Source organism: Erpetoichthys calabaricus, chromosome 3, assembly GCF_900747795.2.
Source record: "Erpetoichthys calabaricus chromosome 3, fErpCal1.3, whole genome shotgun sequence".
NCBI lineage: Eukaryota > Metazoa > Chordata > Cladistia > Polypteriformes > Polypteridae > Erpetoichthys > Erpetoichthys calabaricus.
The window spans coordinates 175,176,767-175,194,529 of NC_041396.2; the positions used below are offsets into that span (position 1 = coordinate 175,176,767).

Below are 17,763 nucleotides of genomic sequence, written 5' to 3' on the forward strand. Positions count from 1 at the left end.
TAAGGCCCTTCCCCCCCCGATCACTCAGTTTAGATGGCCGGCCAGCTCTAGGAAGAGTCCTGGTGGTTTTGAACTTCTTCCACTTACGGATGATGGAGGCCACTGTGCACATTGGGACCTTCAAAGCAGCAGAAACTTTTCTGTAACCTTCCCCAGATTTGTGCCTCAAGACAATCCTCTCTCAGAGGTCTACAGACAATTCCTTTGACTTCATGCTTGGTTTGTGCTCTGACATGAACTGTCAACCAAGGTTATTATAGTTAACAAAAACTAAAATCAAAACAAACTATTATTAAAAAAACATTTTCGTAAACAAACAAAATAATTAACAAAACTGAATTGAAAAACTAAAACTAAACGGAACTATTAAAGTACAGTTACAATACAATACAGTTTATTTTTGTATAGCCCAAAATCACACAGGAAGTGCCACAATGGGCTTTAACAGGCCCTGCCTCTTGACAGCCCCCCAGCCTGGACTCTCTAAGACAAGGAAAAACTCCCAAAAAAACCTAGTAGGGAAAAATGGAAGAAACCTTGGGAAAGGCAGTTCAAAGAGAGACCCCTTTCCAGGTAGGTTGGGCGTGCAGTGGGTGTCAAAAGAAGGGGGTCAATACAATACAATGCAGTACACAGAACAGCACAATTTCTCAATATAGTAAGAAATAAAAAATATAAATTTTAGAAGTACAGAGCAGAATTTAACAGCAGATGATATATCCCATAATAAGATTTGGATTTGTATAGAGTCCTGGAGACCTCATCCTTCAAGCTGCCTCCCCCATTTGGCCATTCCACGGCTGAAACAGTGCTCTCTGTCAAAGTAGCTGGTAAGACTAACCGAAATAAAATAATAATTTACTAAACATAATTTTAGTTTTCGTTTTTGAATTAATTTTCTTGATGTTTGTTTTTAACCCTTATAACTTTTAACTCTAAAACTGAAAGCCATCCACCACGAGCCGCCCGCACATATTCATCCAGTGATTGGCAGCTGGTGATGGCGGGTGGGTGTTCACACAGCATTTGCGGTGACAGAGCGAGCTGAATATGCGCGTAAAGCATGTGGAATAGAAAGCGATTTACATGTCGCCTTTCTTTGCACTTGTTGTTTATCAAGATGTAATTCAAACGCCTGAAATTGGAATGTGCTGCTCAACAAAAACTTTACTGTATGGACAGAAAAATCACGAGTGAGTAACGTTTCAGTTTATTTCTCAGGTGCCTGCTTTTTGTTGACCGTAATTCACCTGCCACTTCGCACTCGAAGTATACAAAGTATAGAGAAAGTAATCATGAAAAAAAATTCGACCTTGACATTTTGATGAATCTTGACGTTTCAGAAGTCCGAGTCCGAAAATACCGTTTTTTGGAATTACGTCTGCGTGTGGGTGTGTGTGTATAAACACGAGATCTCAAAAACGCAACTAGATAGATGGATGAAATTTGCCATGTGGTTGTTACACCAGAATTGTAGATTTGTATTAACTTTTGGGCCAAATCCATTAACTGGAAGTGATACTTTACCTAAACAAATATTCAATTTTTTTTATTCATACAGCTGCAGAGTCCAATTTATTCAACTTTACTTTTATAATAATTGTTCAATATATTATTAATTTGATTTGATTTGTTGTTGGTGGTTCTTTATTGTACATAATATAATCATTGTCTTGCGGTTTACTCCTCAAATATCCATCCCCATATCCGAGTACACGAGAAAGTCTAGGGGAGACCACTCCCGATTTTTGAAAATAAAACGGCACTGATCGAGACTGACAATGCCATCATACAAGATCAGCATATTGTTGCTGACCAATCACTTTTGCTCTAAAAACATTGTTTAATAATGAAGCAATGCAAACCTTGTAAAATCCCTGAGTTGGCAATGTCTCTACAGTAATCCCTCGCTATATCGAGCTTCGCCTTTCGCGGCTTCACTCCATCGCGGATTTTATATGTAAGCATATTTAAATATATATCGCGGATTTTTTGCTGGTTCGCGGATTTCTGCGGACAATGGGTCTTTTAATTTCTGGTACATGCTTCCTCAGTTGGTTTGCCCAGTTGGTTTCATACAAGGGACGCTATTGGCAGATGGCTGAGAAGCTACCCAACTTACTTTTCTCTCTCTCGCGCTGACTTTCTCTGATCCTGACGTAGGGGGATTGAGCAGGGGGGCTGTTCGCACACTATAGACTAGACTACACTAGACTATATGGATGCTCGTCTAAAAATGCTGAAAGATTATCTTCACGTTGCTACCTTCTGTGCAGCTGCTTCCTGAAGCGACATGCTGCACGGTGCTTCGCATACTTAAAAGCTCGAAGGGCACGTATTGATTTTTGATTGAAAAACAAACTCTTGTCTCTCTCTCTCTCTCTCTCTCTGCTCCTGACGGAGGGGGTGTGAGCTGCCGCTTTCAACAGCTTTGTGCCGCAGTGCTTCGCATACTTAAAAGCCAAACAGCCCTATTGATTTGTTTGCTTTTCTCTCTCTCTTTCTGACAGTCTGTGCTCCTGACGCGCACTCCTTTGAAGAGGAAGATATGTTTGCATTCTTTTAATTGTGAGACGGAACTGTCATCTCTGTCTTGTCATGGAGCACAGTTTAAACTTTTCAAAAAGAGACAAATGTTTGTTTGCAGTGTTTGAATAACGTTCCTGTCTCTCTACAACCTCCTGTGATTCTGCGCAAATCTGTGACCCAAGCATGACAATATAAAAATAACCATATAAACATATGGTTTCTACTTCGCGGATTTTCTTATTTCGCGGGTGGCTCTGGAACGCAACCCCCGCGATGGAGGAGGGATTACTGTACTGAACTGCAGGTAGGTGGGGGAACCGAGTCTGCCAAGTGGTGAAAAGCTAAACATACTAATTTGTTTTTGTATTTATTCTATATTTATTAAATTTATCTTTTTAGTGCATATTCACAGCTCAAAATACCTGATATTGTGACAATAATCCAGTAGCATAATTATGCTTTAAAATATCTGTTTTTTCAATGTTTCTCTCTCTCTCTGTCAAAACAGATAGTTGAAATATCATATTCTTTTTGTTCTTAACATCAGCCATATCATACATATTGCATACCAGGGAGTTTTCCTGCCTTGCATCCAAACCTAAACAGGTTTAGATAATGTATATATTGTTCTTAATCTCAGATGCTGTCTGTCATTTTGTGCCTGCCCATACTCTTATTACCTGCTCCTGCTCTGCTCATTATGGGTTTACTGTTCTTATGGTGGGCTTTTCAAGTCTCACTGCCCCTAACTTTCACACTACATGCTTGTTTTTCTTTGTTTCCCTCAATACAGCTAGATGGGGTCTGCACGCTCATTCAAGCCTAAGAGTCCTGTTCTTCCTTAACCCGTGTGATTTTCATGGTCACACCTGTCTGAACACAGTAGAAACTCTTTTCTTATTTTTTTTTATGTCTTTCCAGGCCTGCCGGTTCAAAATTCTGTCTATAAATTGTTTGTGCCTGAGATGGAATCATAGATCAATATGGCTGATAGAAAAAAACAAAGCCCAGTGTTTGAGATTTTTGAATGAAATATTGAAGGCATTCATTATAAACACATTGTCATTGGAGCGGGATATGTTGTGTGCTGTAGACATTTAGAGTAAAAAACTCTCAAACCTTAAATTTCACCTAAAGTTCATTAGAAGTTGGCCCATTCTGGGCAATTAAAGGAAAAGAAAAAAGTGCCAACAGTCAGCTCAGATTTGTTCAGCACAAACATTTTAAAAATTATAAAATTGTGTAAAATTGTTCATATTCAGTACCTGGTTTTGATTATGCTTGTTTTTATAAAAGAAAAAAAATAGTAAAGTGTTGTGTAGTGTAGCAAGCTTCCACTAACATTAAATTCATATTATATCCAAATACGTTAAGTGTATAGTTCTGTCTCATTGTGATACAAAAACTAAATTCCGTAGTAGCTCTTTAACCATACTATAATTACTAAAACTAAAACTAATATATATGAAAATAAAATAGAAATGTCTTTGTAAAATAAAAACTAAACTAAAACTAAAAATACACGATGTAGGAAAACTAAAACTAAACTGAATTTCCAAGTAAGGTCAGAAAAAATATAGAAATAAAAACTAATATAAAAAGGCAAAACTATAATAACCTTGCTGTCAACTGTGGGACCTTTATATAGACAGGTGTGTGCCTTTCCAAATCATGTCCAATCAACTGAATTTACCACAGGTGGACTCCAATTAAGCTGCAGAAACATCTCAAGGATGATCAGGGGAAACAGGATGCAATGGAGCTCAATTTCAAGCTTCATGGCAAAGGCTGTGAATACTTATGTACATGTGCTCTCTCAATTTTTTTATTTTTAGTAAATTTGCAAAAACCTCAAGTAAACTTTTTCACGTTGTCATTATGGGGTGTTGTGTGTAGAATTCCGAGGAAAAAAAGTAATTTAATCCATTTTGGAATAAGGCTGTAACATAACAAAATGTGGAAAAAGTGATGCGCTGTGAATACTTTCCGGATGCACTGTACATCTTTGTTTCTTTGTCCTAACTAAAAAAAGGACAATAAATGAAATAAAACCATAAGATATTTTATAAATCCTGTAATGTTTCTAGTAAGTGACACAAGAAGTCATGCATCACAGATTCTAAAGATCTGGCACCCATTACTAACAAAACTGATTAGCATAATAAAAACAATTGTATTTTGTTAGACAGAATATATACAATTTCTCTCATATTCAGTAATTGTACCACAACTAGGAAAAAGCAATGGAAAAAAAAAACAAAAAAAACAAACATACTTCATATAGAGAGCGCTGACTACTGCGACAGGGGTTCCCAGCTGCAAATCTCAATGCTCTGCAAAGTGTCCGGAGGCTATAGTGAGGCTTATGTCCAGTACCGTCAACCAGCTTAGAATTTGCTTCTTTGCGCACTGTTAAATAAAAACTAATGGCAAACAAAAAAATGATTTTTTTTTTAAGCTGAATTAAAACGACTACATAAACGTTTATATAACAAAAACGCAACACATGTATGAGATCCAAGCATGTTACTTTTCAAGGATTAATTTTACATTTAAATTTTAAGTTACAGCCGTTTAGAAGCTGAGGTTTATAAATGCATGTTCAAACTAAGTTTAAAAGAAAATAAAATGCATTCATAACATAGCATAGAAATAACTGACTGCTGAACATAATGAGACGAAATGGATATTTTGTAGCCAGAGCTGCATGTATCAGACTAAAGTTTATACAACTAATTTAAAAAGCATATTGTTAACTTAGTCTCATTTTTTTTCCTCCAGTGATGAAAGAAAAATGTTGCTTTCACATTATTTTCTTATACATCTACTTTTACTTAAGAGAAATTTTGAAAAGCATATGTTTGGGAGGGTTTCAATGTCTGGTCATTAACAGACATTAACAGGCAATTATTATATATAAAACAGTCCAGCTGCACATCGACAGCCATTCTGATGTCACACTCTGGAAGTGCTGGAGCAGCGGGGAGTTCTCCTTTATGGCTCACCAAGATGAGAGACATACTTTGTAATCTGAAGGCCTCTAGATCAAGACTAGAAGGAAGCACTTTGCTGTGACACCACAGCCGAAACAATGCATAGTATTACATTTCTAGCATATGTTCTTTAATGCTTAGTATTTTTAAAAATACTACAGCGATTAACAAACGTGACTAAAGACTATTAATATGGCTGGCAATGTATACATTTCAAATATACTGAACAAAGATGTTTAAAATTGATTTAGATAAACAACAAATCATTTCTGTCTGAATCCCCATTCACTTGCGGTTCAAACTACAGGAAAATGCTTTCATATAGTATAACTGGCTTCTAAGGTCATTTTATAACTTTACAACATCAGTTTAACCCTGTATGGGAGTTTGAATCTGCCTAGCTTAAGTTTGCCAGAGAAATGGAAAAATAAAAAGGCAAATTGTATAAGCTAATATAAACGCATAAGCCATTCATGTGAAAACACAAGAATGCAACATTAGCACATATTTAAGTTATAATACTTGTATGACAAAAGTGCTGTTGGTATTTTCAGAATTATTTTTACTCCAATCTTATTTACACATGTTTTAGCAGAGCACAAAAACTTTTTCAAACAAGGGTTAAACAAAGTTGCCAACTATAACCATACCTCTAAATATGCGCTATTGAAATTAACACTCACATCCACAAGTGAGTTATGAAAATATGCAAGATACCAAATGAGCAAGATAAAAATAAAAAACAATCAACAATAGTAAATAAGAGTTCAGTTTTAAATAATCATTGCTACACAGTTTATTGTACACTGCATAAGCCTGACAACACAGTAAGAAAGTGTGTTTCTCTCTTAGTTATGTATTTGGGGAAAAATGCAGACATGAAATGAGAAACAGATGCAGAACAAGGGATCCAAACAAAATTAAAGTGCAAAGTTTTAATGAAAAAGAAAAAATCTCTGCATACAGAGCAGGGATTTCAATATAATTATTTCAATAATAAAGAAAATACTATGACAGAAAATGGAAGCATAACAAAATTAAACATAAAAATTTATTGCACAGAAACAAATAATTACCTTATAATCCCAGAAACAATTGTCTTGCTTAGATTAAGACCTTTAAGATAATCTAATATTAAAATTCTTAAATCTCCTTGATCTTCTAGTTCTTCCACATAAACTTCAGTAAACCTGATAAAAAGTATATGATAAAACATAACATTAAAAAAAATGTATACGCACAGAAATGCATAAGTTATAACACATTCAGGTTGTCTGCATATAATAAAAATAATAGCCATTACTAGGAGATACTTATTTACTGACATTTTATAATGTGTAATAAAAACAAAGCAGTAACGAAGTACCACTGGAACCATTCCAGATCTTTTCACAAGTGAAAATTTAAAACATACAAACATGCATAAATTTGTGAATGCAAAAAGTAAACAACACATTTCTTTTAAGATTAAACTTGGGAGTCATTTTCACCTGACAGATTTGAGGACAAATGTAAAGCAAGACTTTGAAAGAAACGTTTAACAAGAGAAAATCTGTCTCCTCAAAAGATAAACAATATAAAATGTTCTGTTCTTAACTGCCTATTTATTTAAAAAATTAAGGAAAAATATCAATGTAATAATTTCCATTTGCCATAAATTTGGTTTTATACTATGATCTTTGCTTATATTTGCATACTGCTCTGTGGCAGTTTGAATATTGATAAAAGTCATTTAGACTGGAATTGGAACAAATTCCATGTTTCAATAGGTAATTGCATTAGGCAACAGTAAGAATAGATGCAGGTATTGAGAAATGTAGATTAAAAATGTTCATTCTGAACTTCTTCATAGAAACTACCATGTGAATGAAAGAAATCCTCTAGATGCAACTTGACATTTTCCAAACTAAGCAAAAATTCTGTGGAGAAAATTATAAATGCACAAAACCACTCTAAAAAGCCTATAACTCTAAAAGCACATCATTTAATGGTCAGTCATAGCAATAGATAGAAAGTTTCCTATTCAACATGAAATAACAATAATATAGAATCTTTCCATACACAATTAAATGTATGAATTACATTTAAATGAAGACAGTATACATCATAATCAACATACCAAGATTTTTCTTTAATGGCAAATATACACTCAGTTTATTAAGTTTAGGAGAAAGTTGGTGGTTTTCAATGATTTACATGAAAATTTTTTTTTTTTTTGTTTTTAAACTATGCAGCTCTAGGGTCACTGTAAAGTACTTGAAATTATTTCATTCATTTTACCAAATATCACTGAATCACCTGTTTCTTATTCCAGGAGGTAGGTTTCTCTTTCCAACATCAGTGGCTGGATTCATGCAGGCAAACAGACGGAATTCTGGATGACGTACTATAGGCTCTAAACACAAATGAGGGCATAATGTTTTACATAGAATAACAATCCATACACTATTTTTAAAACATTTCTCTGTTTTCAGTATAAATAAAGTCTCTTAGCTAAAAAATAATACCATTAAATGTTACCTATTTTATGGACTACAATATATCACTTGGCTTAAATCAACATCCTGTCTCTCTATTATAAAAAGAAATTCTGTCCCTTATCCTGATAGTCTACGATACGTGATCATCTCGGAAGATAATTTAAAGACCCGCGAGACGAAAGAGACCTGCCGCGGTGCGTTTCACAGGAACATAGAACGAGAGTCTTGCAAGACACACCCTACTTACAAGCAATATCAAAAAAAAACAAATCAGTAGTGCAAAGGCAGTCATGCAGCACACACAGCTCCAGGGCTCTCAGTATATATAAAGTGTATACTGTCAATACAGTAGAAATTAAATGAATAGGGTAGAAATGAAATGTCGATGATTAAACGAAGAAGAAAGAAAAGCGCGGAGAAAAGAAACCCAAAAGCGATGGAGAGAAAAAAATGATAAAAAGAAAAACAATAACCTAGGTGCAAATTTAGAAAATAAGGAACATGATGATCAGCCTGGAACAAGTGGAATTGAAAAAAAAAAGCACATCCAATCCGGCTCAGAATTAAAAGACAATGAGTAAAAGAAAGTAGAACTTCATAACGTTGACGCTAAACACATGCAGAGTAGGTTAGAGACTATGAAACCAGTGAAATTAGAAAGGCTCAAAAAAAAACAAAAAACAAAAAAAAACAAAAAAGGCACTATACACCTGTGGAGAAAGCTGCAACAGCAGCTACCCCAACCGAACGCAAGCAGCGTTATACATCCTGCAAGAAAGAATTCAACCACACCCGTGGCCAGAAATAAAAGACAGGTATTGCTTTTACAACGTCACGCGAGACCAGGCAGTGAGCCATCATTTAAAACAAGTCAACAGACCTCTAAGCTAGCAGTTGTTGGATTGCTTTTGGCAGGCAAGCATCATGTGTTCCCAGCTCTTAAAACAACAGCATGCAACAGGCAGAAGAGGCAGCTAGCAAGCAGCAAAAAGACAGCAAATGATCCAAAGGCATATCCTTAGCGTACATTCAGCCGCAACACCCTTCACAACACGAGCAGAATTACACGTCTGGGAAGAAAGAGATGGAACCTCACGCGAGGCAGGAAATAAAGAAACAAGTATTGTTTTACAAAAGTTTTTAAAATGAAAATAATGCATACAGTGTATATAACAATCTCTTTAAATTGTAGATTGCCTGCCTAAGGTAAAGTCATCCCTGATGAATGGGGACGTGGGAATGAGGGGTCCTTTCATCGGATTAGTGCTATTTCAGATGTGGAATGGCAAAATGGGGGAGGCAGCTTGATGATGGAGGTCTCCAGGATTTAAAACAAATCCAAATCATACTATGTGATATCATCTAATGTGAAATTCTACTCCGTACTTCTAGAATTTTTATTTTTATACTGTATTGAGGATTTATTCTGTTCTATGTATTGTACGGCTCAGAATTAAAAGACAATGAGTAAAATAAAGACGTTTACAAATGTTGGCGCTAAACACATGCAGAGCAGGTTAGAGACTATGAAACCACTGAATTTAGAAAGGCTCAAAAAAAAAAAAAAAAAAAACAGCACTATACACATGTGGAGAAAGTTAAAGGATATGAAACCAGGACAATTAGAAAATCTAAAAAAAAAAGAAAGTAAAGATCACAGTAGCGCAAACAAACTGCCTCATTTAACTATGCACCAGTCTAACTTTGGTTTTGCACAATAATTACTATACTATTGCACCTTAACACTTAATTCTACCTTATTCACATAATTTTACTTATTTATTATGTTCTACTATACTATTATCTTTCAATCTATGACTTTTTGTTAATTTAACTGATATTCTTCTAACTTTGCACAGTTTTTGATAAGCGGATCAGGATGCATTTCACTGCGTGTTGTCCTGTATAACTATGCATGTGACAAATAAAGAATCTTGAGAATTTCAAAAACGGAGTTTACTGCACATGCATTTATTGGTTACTTTGTTCATGCATATATATTTATGTGTTTGTTTATTTATAAAGCTACATTTGCCCCAGGAGTGAAAAACATTCTGTCTAGCCCTTGTACAAAAACCTAGACAAAAGCTGGGGTATCACCTTGGTAACCCCATGTACTTTTGGAACTGTGAGAGTTAAATAGCACGACTTTACGGACAGGAGTCCAATGCAGAACTCTACTTTCTTTTTTTCTTTGTAAAAATAAATTATTAACTGCTGATGATGTAGATCGTTTTGTCTATGCTGAAATTCCAGAGAAACATATCCTGACCTCATTAAAAAGATTCAGCATATTGGGACTCGCAAGATTACAAATATTGTTTTTACAGAAGTTCTGAAATAAAAGTGAAACTAATGAAATAGCAACAATTCAAAGAAAAAAAAAAATCTTAAAAGTGTGTATCCGGAAAACCAAACACGGGGGTTGGCGAGCGAAGCCCCCTAGTATTAAATACAGTGCATCCAGAAAGTATTCACAGCGCATCACTTTTTCAAAATTTTGTTATGTTACAGCCTTATTCCAAAATGGATTAAATTCATTTTTTTTCCTCAGAATTGTACACACAACACCCCATAATGACAACATGAAAAACGTTTGAGATTTTTGTAAATTTATTAAAAATAAAAAGATTGAGAAAGCACATGTACATAAGTATTCACAGCCTTTGCCATGAAACTCAAAATTGAGCTCATGTGCATCCTGTTTCCCCTGATCATCCTTGAGATGTTTCTGCAGCTTAACTGGAGTCCACCTGTGGTAAATTCAGTTGATTGGACATGATTTGGAAAGGCACACACCTGTCTATATAAAGGTCCCACAGTTGACAGTTCATGTCAGAGCACAAACCAAGCATGAAGTCAAAGGAATTGTCTGTAGACATCCGAGACAGGATTGTCTCGAGGCACAAATCTGGGAAGGTTACAGAAAAATTTCTGCTGCTTTGAAGGTCCCAATGAGTACAGTGGCCTCCATCATCCATAAGTGTCAGAGCTCCAGAGGTCCTCTGTGGTGAGAGGAGAACCTCCCAGAAGGACAACCATCTCTGTAGCAATCCACCAATCAGGCCTGTATGGTAGAGTGGCCAGACGGAAGCCACTCCTTAGTAAAAGGCACATGGCAGCCCGCCTGGAGTTTGCCAAAAGGCACCTGAAGGACTCTCAGACCATGAGAAGGAAAATTCTCTGGTCTGATGAGACAAAGATTGAACTCTTTGGTGTGAATGCCAGGCGTCGCATTTGGAGGAAACCTGGCACCATCCCTACAGTGAAGCAGGGTGGTGGCAGCATCATGCTGTGGGGATGTTTTTCAGTGGCAGGAACTGGGAGACTAGTCAGGATAAAGGGAAAGATGACTGCAGCAATGTACAGAGACATCCTGGATGAAAACCTGCTCCAGAGTGCTCTTGACCTCAGACTGGGGCGACGGTTCATCTTTCAGCAGGACAACGACCCTAAGCACACAGCCAAGATATCAAAGGAGTGGCTTCAGGACAACTCTGTGAATGTCCTTGAGTGGCCCAGCCAGAGCCCAGACTTGAATCCGATTGAACATCTCTGGAGAGATCTTAAAATGGCTGTGCACCGACGCTTCCCATCCAACCTGATGGAGCTTGAGAGGTGCTGCAAAGAGGAATGGGCGAAACTGGCCAAGGATAGGTGTGCCAAGCTTATGGCATCATATTCAAAAAGACTTGAGGCTGTAATTGCTGCCAAAGGTGCATTGACAAAAGTATTGAGCATAGGCTGTGAATACTTATGTACATGTGATTTCTCAGTTTTTTTATTTTTAATAAATTTGCAAAAACCTCAAGTAAACTTTTTTCACGTTGTCATTATGGGGTGTTGTGTGCAGAATCCTGAGGAAAAAAATTAATTTAATCCATTTTGGAATAAGGCTGTAACATAATGTGGAAAAAGTGATGCGCTGTGAATACTTTCTGGATGCACTGTAGATATGATGTTAGCATCTGCTACTCAACAGACCTTTGTACAAGACTGATATACAAGAGACAGTTACAGTTATTTCTTTAACTGTTTAATCAAAGATGTGTAAGTATATATGAAAACCGTCTTAATGATTTTATTAGAGGAAATTCATATGTAATGTTAATCATAGATTAATTCAACCAAGTGTTTAGCAAAAGCAAAAAACAACATGAACACCACTATCATCAGCTTAACTGCTATCAGCTTGCATATCCTTAAGTTGGTCAGTTGCTCCCAAACTTTCTTACTCCATTACCCAATGTCTCTGGGATGGTTAGGGGTGAGACCAATTCTGTGGATCTCTTTTGTCATAAAATCCATTTTTACTTGAATCATTTGCTACATCTTCATCACAATTTATGTTGTCAGTTGTTTTCTACTTTATTTCACATGCATAAACCTCATCTGCCAGCAGCTCCGGACCACAAGGACTCTTTTTCTCAGTCAAATACTTGCCTTCCTTTCTCTCAGATAAAATCCCAAAAGACTTGAACTATTACAGTTCTTTCCTGTATAACTTAATATTATATAACTACAAATTTTAGTAGAAATAATGCTACATGATATTTCCAAGTGATATGGTTAAATGCAAGAGTTACAAGAGAGATTGTTAAGCCTATTTCTGAACTATATTAATTAAATGTCAAACATTATATTACTAAACACTGCATCTGCTTTATTTAACTCCTAAATCCCTGTACCTTTATTAATGATGGTTTTTACTGCAAAAATATCTATAAAAATAAATAAAATTTTTAAATTAAATTTTGTTTTCCCAAAGTAATAACTCTTAAAAGGAAAACAAAAGTGAAATCATAAATATAACAAAAGCTTTCCCTATTTGATGATTAACATCCGTGACATTAACCCTGAGCATGACTCAGGCTCAGAATTTAACGAAAATACGGTTATTCCCAAGTTAGACTAGTGCTAATGTATAATGATCTGCTTTACAAAGTTAAAAACTCTCAGGACAGTATTCTATTCCCATATATGAATGAATGAAACATTTTTAAATGCGCTTTGCCGCTCTAGGGTAATTCATCAATATTCATAAGTACAGCCTTCAATCAGAACACATTGGCATGTAAAAGAGAAGTTGTAAAGCAAGTTTTAGAACAAACTGAAGTGGATAATCAATTTAGTCAAGTGTTACTGATGACAATTGGTCATCAGACATTGACATGGATAATGAAACTGATGCCAATGGCACTGTACAACTGAACCTCGGTATGAAACCTGCTGAATTCAGTCACCTGAAGGTTCATCATGGGGTAAATAGGTGCATAACAAAAGGGCAAAATGACTACGATCATGTAGAAGGACAAGACGGACGTTAGCCATTGTTCACAGTGCAGCAACAATCAATGTTCATGTGAGAGCGAAAGTAAAAGTCCCTAAGCCTTGCACTGGGGTAACTTACAAAAACACTAGGGGTGCATTGATCATGTGGATCAGACAATGACATTCTATATTCTCACACCAAAGCAACAGAAAAAATATTATAAGAAAAGTGCACAAAGAAAAACACATCTCCTGTCCAATTACAATGATGGGCTGTGTGTGGGGGACCATCTAAAAACACTCCACAAAAACATATTACCATCATATACAGAACAGCACAATGCATACTATTTCATTTTTATTTATTTTCCAATGTATTTTCTATGACTGTTAAAGAATTAAAACAGTTAAGGTGAACTGAAATGAGGCTTAAAGTAATTGCTAAAAATTGGAATGCGTTTAGAATTCAATATTCTATGATCTATCTGAAGAGTAAAGAATAAAACAATAACTGTTGGAATATATTTAGCTATCTTAAATTGATTCAGTTCAAAATAAACATGTTTGCTGACTTCACATATTCATTTTAATACAGCTAACAAATCTACTGGATGCCACAATAGCAAGATTAAAGTGATGTTAATAGAAACATGCATATTTTATTATTTAAATAGCTATAGTTATTCGCTAATCATTTTACATTTTTATTTTAATCAAAATAAAAAGGGTTTCTGGATTAATTTATAATGAGACACAAGAAAAAAATTTAATTGACACTACCACATATTACATATACACACCTGGCATATCAACATTTCATTTAGTGGGGGTGGGTGGAATGGGATGGTAGGTCCACCTCCAATTTGGTTATATCAGAACACTTTGAAACTGGAGAAAAGACTGTGGGTGTATTGCTAGATTGAACTATTTCTCCAAACTGCCAGGTGTTCTGTTTTTGAGCTTATTTTTGTTGAAAATGCTTCATTTGCATAACAGGATGTTGTTTTATTGGCAAAATACTGCCAGGTGTTCTGTGGCCTCCAATGCTTTGCTCAGCTAAACAGAACATTTAAGATCATTAGTTATGTAATTTTTCTGAATGCAGCAAATGCTGTGTGCTTGGATAAATAACTTTGGGCTGATTTGTCATAATTTTGTATATCTACTAGGGGTGGGACTCGATTAAAAAAATTAATCTAATTAGAGGCTTTGTAATTAATTAATGTTGATTAATCACATTTAATCGCACAAGAAAATTTGCCCCAAAGCGCAAACGTCTTTTTTAATTTAAAAGGGTTTTAGTGGGCGACAGAATCAAATAATAGACATGGACATGAATATTGTAAACTCAAGCTCTTTTAATTTCTGAAGAAAAAAAAAATGCATTTAAACTGCATTTCAATTCAAAACAGAAATAAAAATAATATCCCTGGCTAAAATTGGGCAGACTTAAAAATAAAGTGCTAATTTAAGTACTTCAAGTACATTTTCAGAATGGTATTGTCTTTAAATAATAATAATAAAAATTTCAACATAAAGTGCAGTTTTTCTTCTTAAAAAAATAAGGCAGAAACATAAAAGGTAATTTGACCAGCTTCACCTTTAAACTCTGAGTAACCTTAGCCAAAATTATTTTGTACATTAGGCTAAAACAGTGTGATTATTGAACATTTTAGTGCAAAAAAATAACAAACCCATTGGACTCAATACCTCCATGCTTATTTATTGTCGGTCTCTTTCAGCCAGTTACTTAGACAAACTAGCCTGTTCACATTTTCAGAGCTCAAGGCAGCTCTCTTTTTTGTTACTATGTGACCTGCAAGTGAGAACAGTCTCTCACATGGGACAGAAGTGGCAGGACTAATCAGATACTTGCGGGCCAGGACAGACAGCTGTGGGTAGATCCCTGCTCGACTGGACCAACACTGCAGCGGGCAGTCTGCCTCGCTGATGGTGAATTCTGCTCTGTACAAACTCAGAGCCCTGTTACACAGGGCTTCCTCATCTGAATCAGAGTCTGAAGACAATGAAGAGAGAAGGAGGTTCTTTGTCTTTGCTGGCTCCTTTGTGGTGGCACCTTTACACTGTTCCTGCAGCAGGGCCTCAAGGCTGGTCCAAACCTCTTCTCGCTCTCATCTTGCAAGACACTTTAAATCCTTAAAGCGTGGGTCAAGCACAGTAGCTATCTTGAGCCACTGATGGTTGAGTGTAGCTACACATTGGGATAGGTCCTTTGTGAAGGCAGTCTTAAATTTCACCATGTAGTGTGAGTCATCATCGGAGACCTCCATGGTGTGATGCAGGTGGCAGAAAGCAGGTAAAACCACTGAACATGAGACATATGTCTCACCTCCAAGAAGCTCAGTCACAAACCTGTAGTAGACAGTTCAAGAAAGTAATTATTAATCTACACAATAACTCTCAACTATAGAGTTTTTTGAAGAAACAGTAACAATAAGTTAAAAAAGTTTTATTTACCTGCATGGCTCAAGGACAGTCACCAGCTTTTGGAGTTTTACCAGCTCTGATGGAGTTAAAATGACTAGCTTGTGCTTTTGTTTGTCTAAAGCAGCAACAGCAGCCTCTTGATTATTTAGTAGACGAGAAACTATATCCAGCGTTGAATTCCACAGTGTGGAAACATCCTGTATGAGTGGCTCTTTCTGTTGCCCTAGTCTTGTTTGCTCCTGGTGTAGTTCCTCCGTATTAGCAGGGCTGTGTTTAAAGTGACCCACTATCTTGCAACATTTTGCTAATGCATCACTAAACCCACTATCAGAAAGGCTAACGATGATGGTTCTTTGCAAGATGTGAGCAACACAAGGCATGTGTTGAAATGGGAGGTGTCTTGCTGCAGCCGCCATGGTTCGTGCACTGTCTGTTCCAACTGTGGTGACCTTTTGTTGAATTCCCCATTCCCCTGCCACAAAGAGAAACTGCTTAGCGCAGTTTTCAGCATAGTTTCTGGATTTTGTCTTCTGCACAGTCAGGGCAAAAGACTGTAGATTCCATGTCCCGTCTGTGACATCAACAATACAGTGGTGTGAAAAACTATTTGCCCCCTTCCTGATTTCTTATTCTTTTGCATGTTTGTCACACAAAATGTTTCTGATCATCAAACACATTTAACCATTAGTCAAATATAACACAAGTAAACATAAAATGCAGTTTGTAAATGGTGGTTTTTATTATTTAGGGAGAAAAAAAAATCCAAACCTACATGGCCCTGTGTGAAAAAGTAATTGCCCCCTGAACCTAATAACTGGTTGGGCCACCCTTAGCAGCAATAACTGCAATCAAGCGTTTGCGATAACTTGCAATGAGTCTTTTACAGCGCTCTGGAGGAATTTTGGCCCACTCATCTTTGCAAAATTGTTGTAATTCAGCTTTATTTGAGGGTTTTCTAGCATGAACCGCCTTTTTAAGGTCATGCCATAGCATCTCAATTGGATTCAGGTCAGGACTTTGACTAGGCCACTCCAAAGTCTTCATTTTGTTTTTCTTCAGCCATTCAGAGGTGGATTTGCTGGTGTGTTTTGGGTCATTGTCCTGTTGCAGCACCCAAGATCGCTTCAGCTTGAGTTGACGAACAGATGGCCGGACATTCTCCTTCAGGATTTTTTGGTAGACAGTAGAATGAATGGTTCCATCTATCACAGCAAGCCTTCCAGGTCCTGAAGCAGCAAAACAACCCCAGACCATCACACTACCACCACCATATTTTACTGTTGGTATGATGTTCTTTTTCTGAAATGCTGTGTTCCTTTTACGCCAGATGTAACGGGACATTTGCCTTCCAAAAAGTTCAACTTTTGACTCATCAGTCCACAAGGTATTTTCCCAAAAGTCTTGGCAATCATTGAGATGTTTCTTAGCAAAATTGAGACGAGCCCTAATGTTCTTTTTGCTTAACAGTGGTTTGCGTCTTGGAAATCTGCCATGCAGGTCGTTTTTGCCCAGTCTCTTTCTTATGGTGGAGTCGTGAACACTGACCTTAATTGAGGCAAGTGACGCCTGCAGTTCTTTAGACGTTGTCCTGGGGTCTTTTGTGACCTCTCGGATGAGTAATCTCTGCGCTCTTGGGGTAATTTTGGTCGGCCAGCCACTCCTGGGAAGGTTCACCACTGTTCCATGTTTTTGCCATTTGTGGAAAATGGCTCTCACTGTGGTTCGCTGGAGTCCCAAAGCTTTAGAAATGGCTTTATAACCTTTACCAGACTGATAGATCTCAATTACTTCTGTTCTCATTTGTTCCTGAATTTCTTTGGATCTTGGCATGATGTCTAGCTTTTGAGATGCTTTTGGTCTACTTCTCTGTGTCAGGCAGCTCCTATTTAAGTGATTTCTTGATTGAAACAGGTGTGGCAGTAATCAGGCCTGGGGGTGGCTACGGAAATTGAACTCAGGTGTGATACACCACAGTTAGGTTATTTTTTAACAAGGGGGCAATTACTTTTTCACACAGGGCCATGTAGGTTTGGATTTTTTTT

At 36.6% G+C, this 17,763-nt stretch overlaps 1 protein-coding gene across 2 annotated transcripts in view; it reads right to left on the reverse strand.

Moving 5' to 3' along the window:
* Positions 1 to 17,763, reverse strand: part of mdn1 (midasin AAA ATPase 1) — a 306,186-nt gene that overhangs the window by 235,577 nt on the left and 52,846 nt on the right. For both annotated transcript variants that reach the window (XM_028791087.2, XM_051925449.1), the window contains exons 19-21: positions 7,821 to 7,917; positions 6,599 to 6,712; positions 4,805 to 4,952 (exon numbers count right to left, since the gene is read on the reverse strand). In XM_028791087.2, the coding sequence (XP_028646920.2) occupies positions 4,805 to 4,952; positions 6,599 to 6,712; positions 7,821 to 7,917 (359 nt within the window). The remainder of the gene's footprint in view (positions 1 to 4,804; positions 4,953 to 6,598; positions 6,713 to 7,820; positions 7,918 to 17,763) is intronic.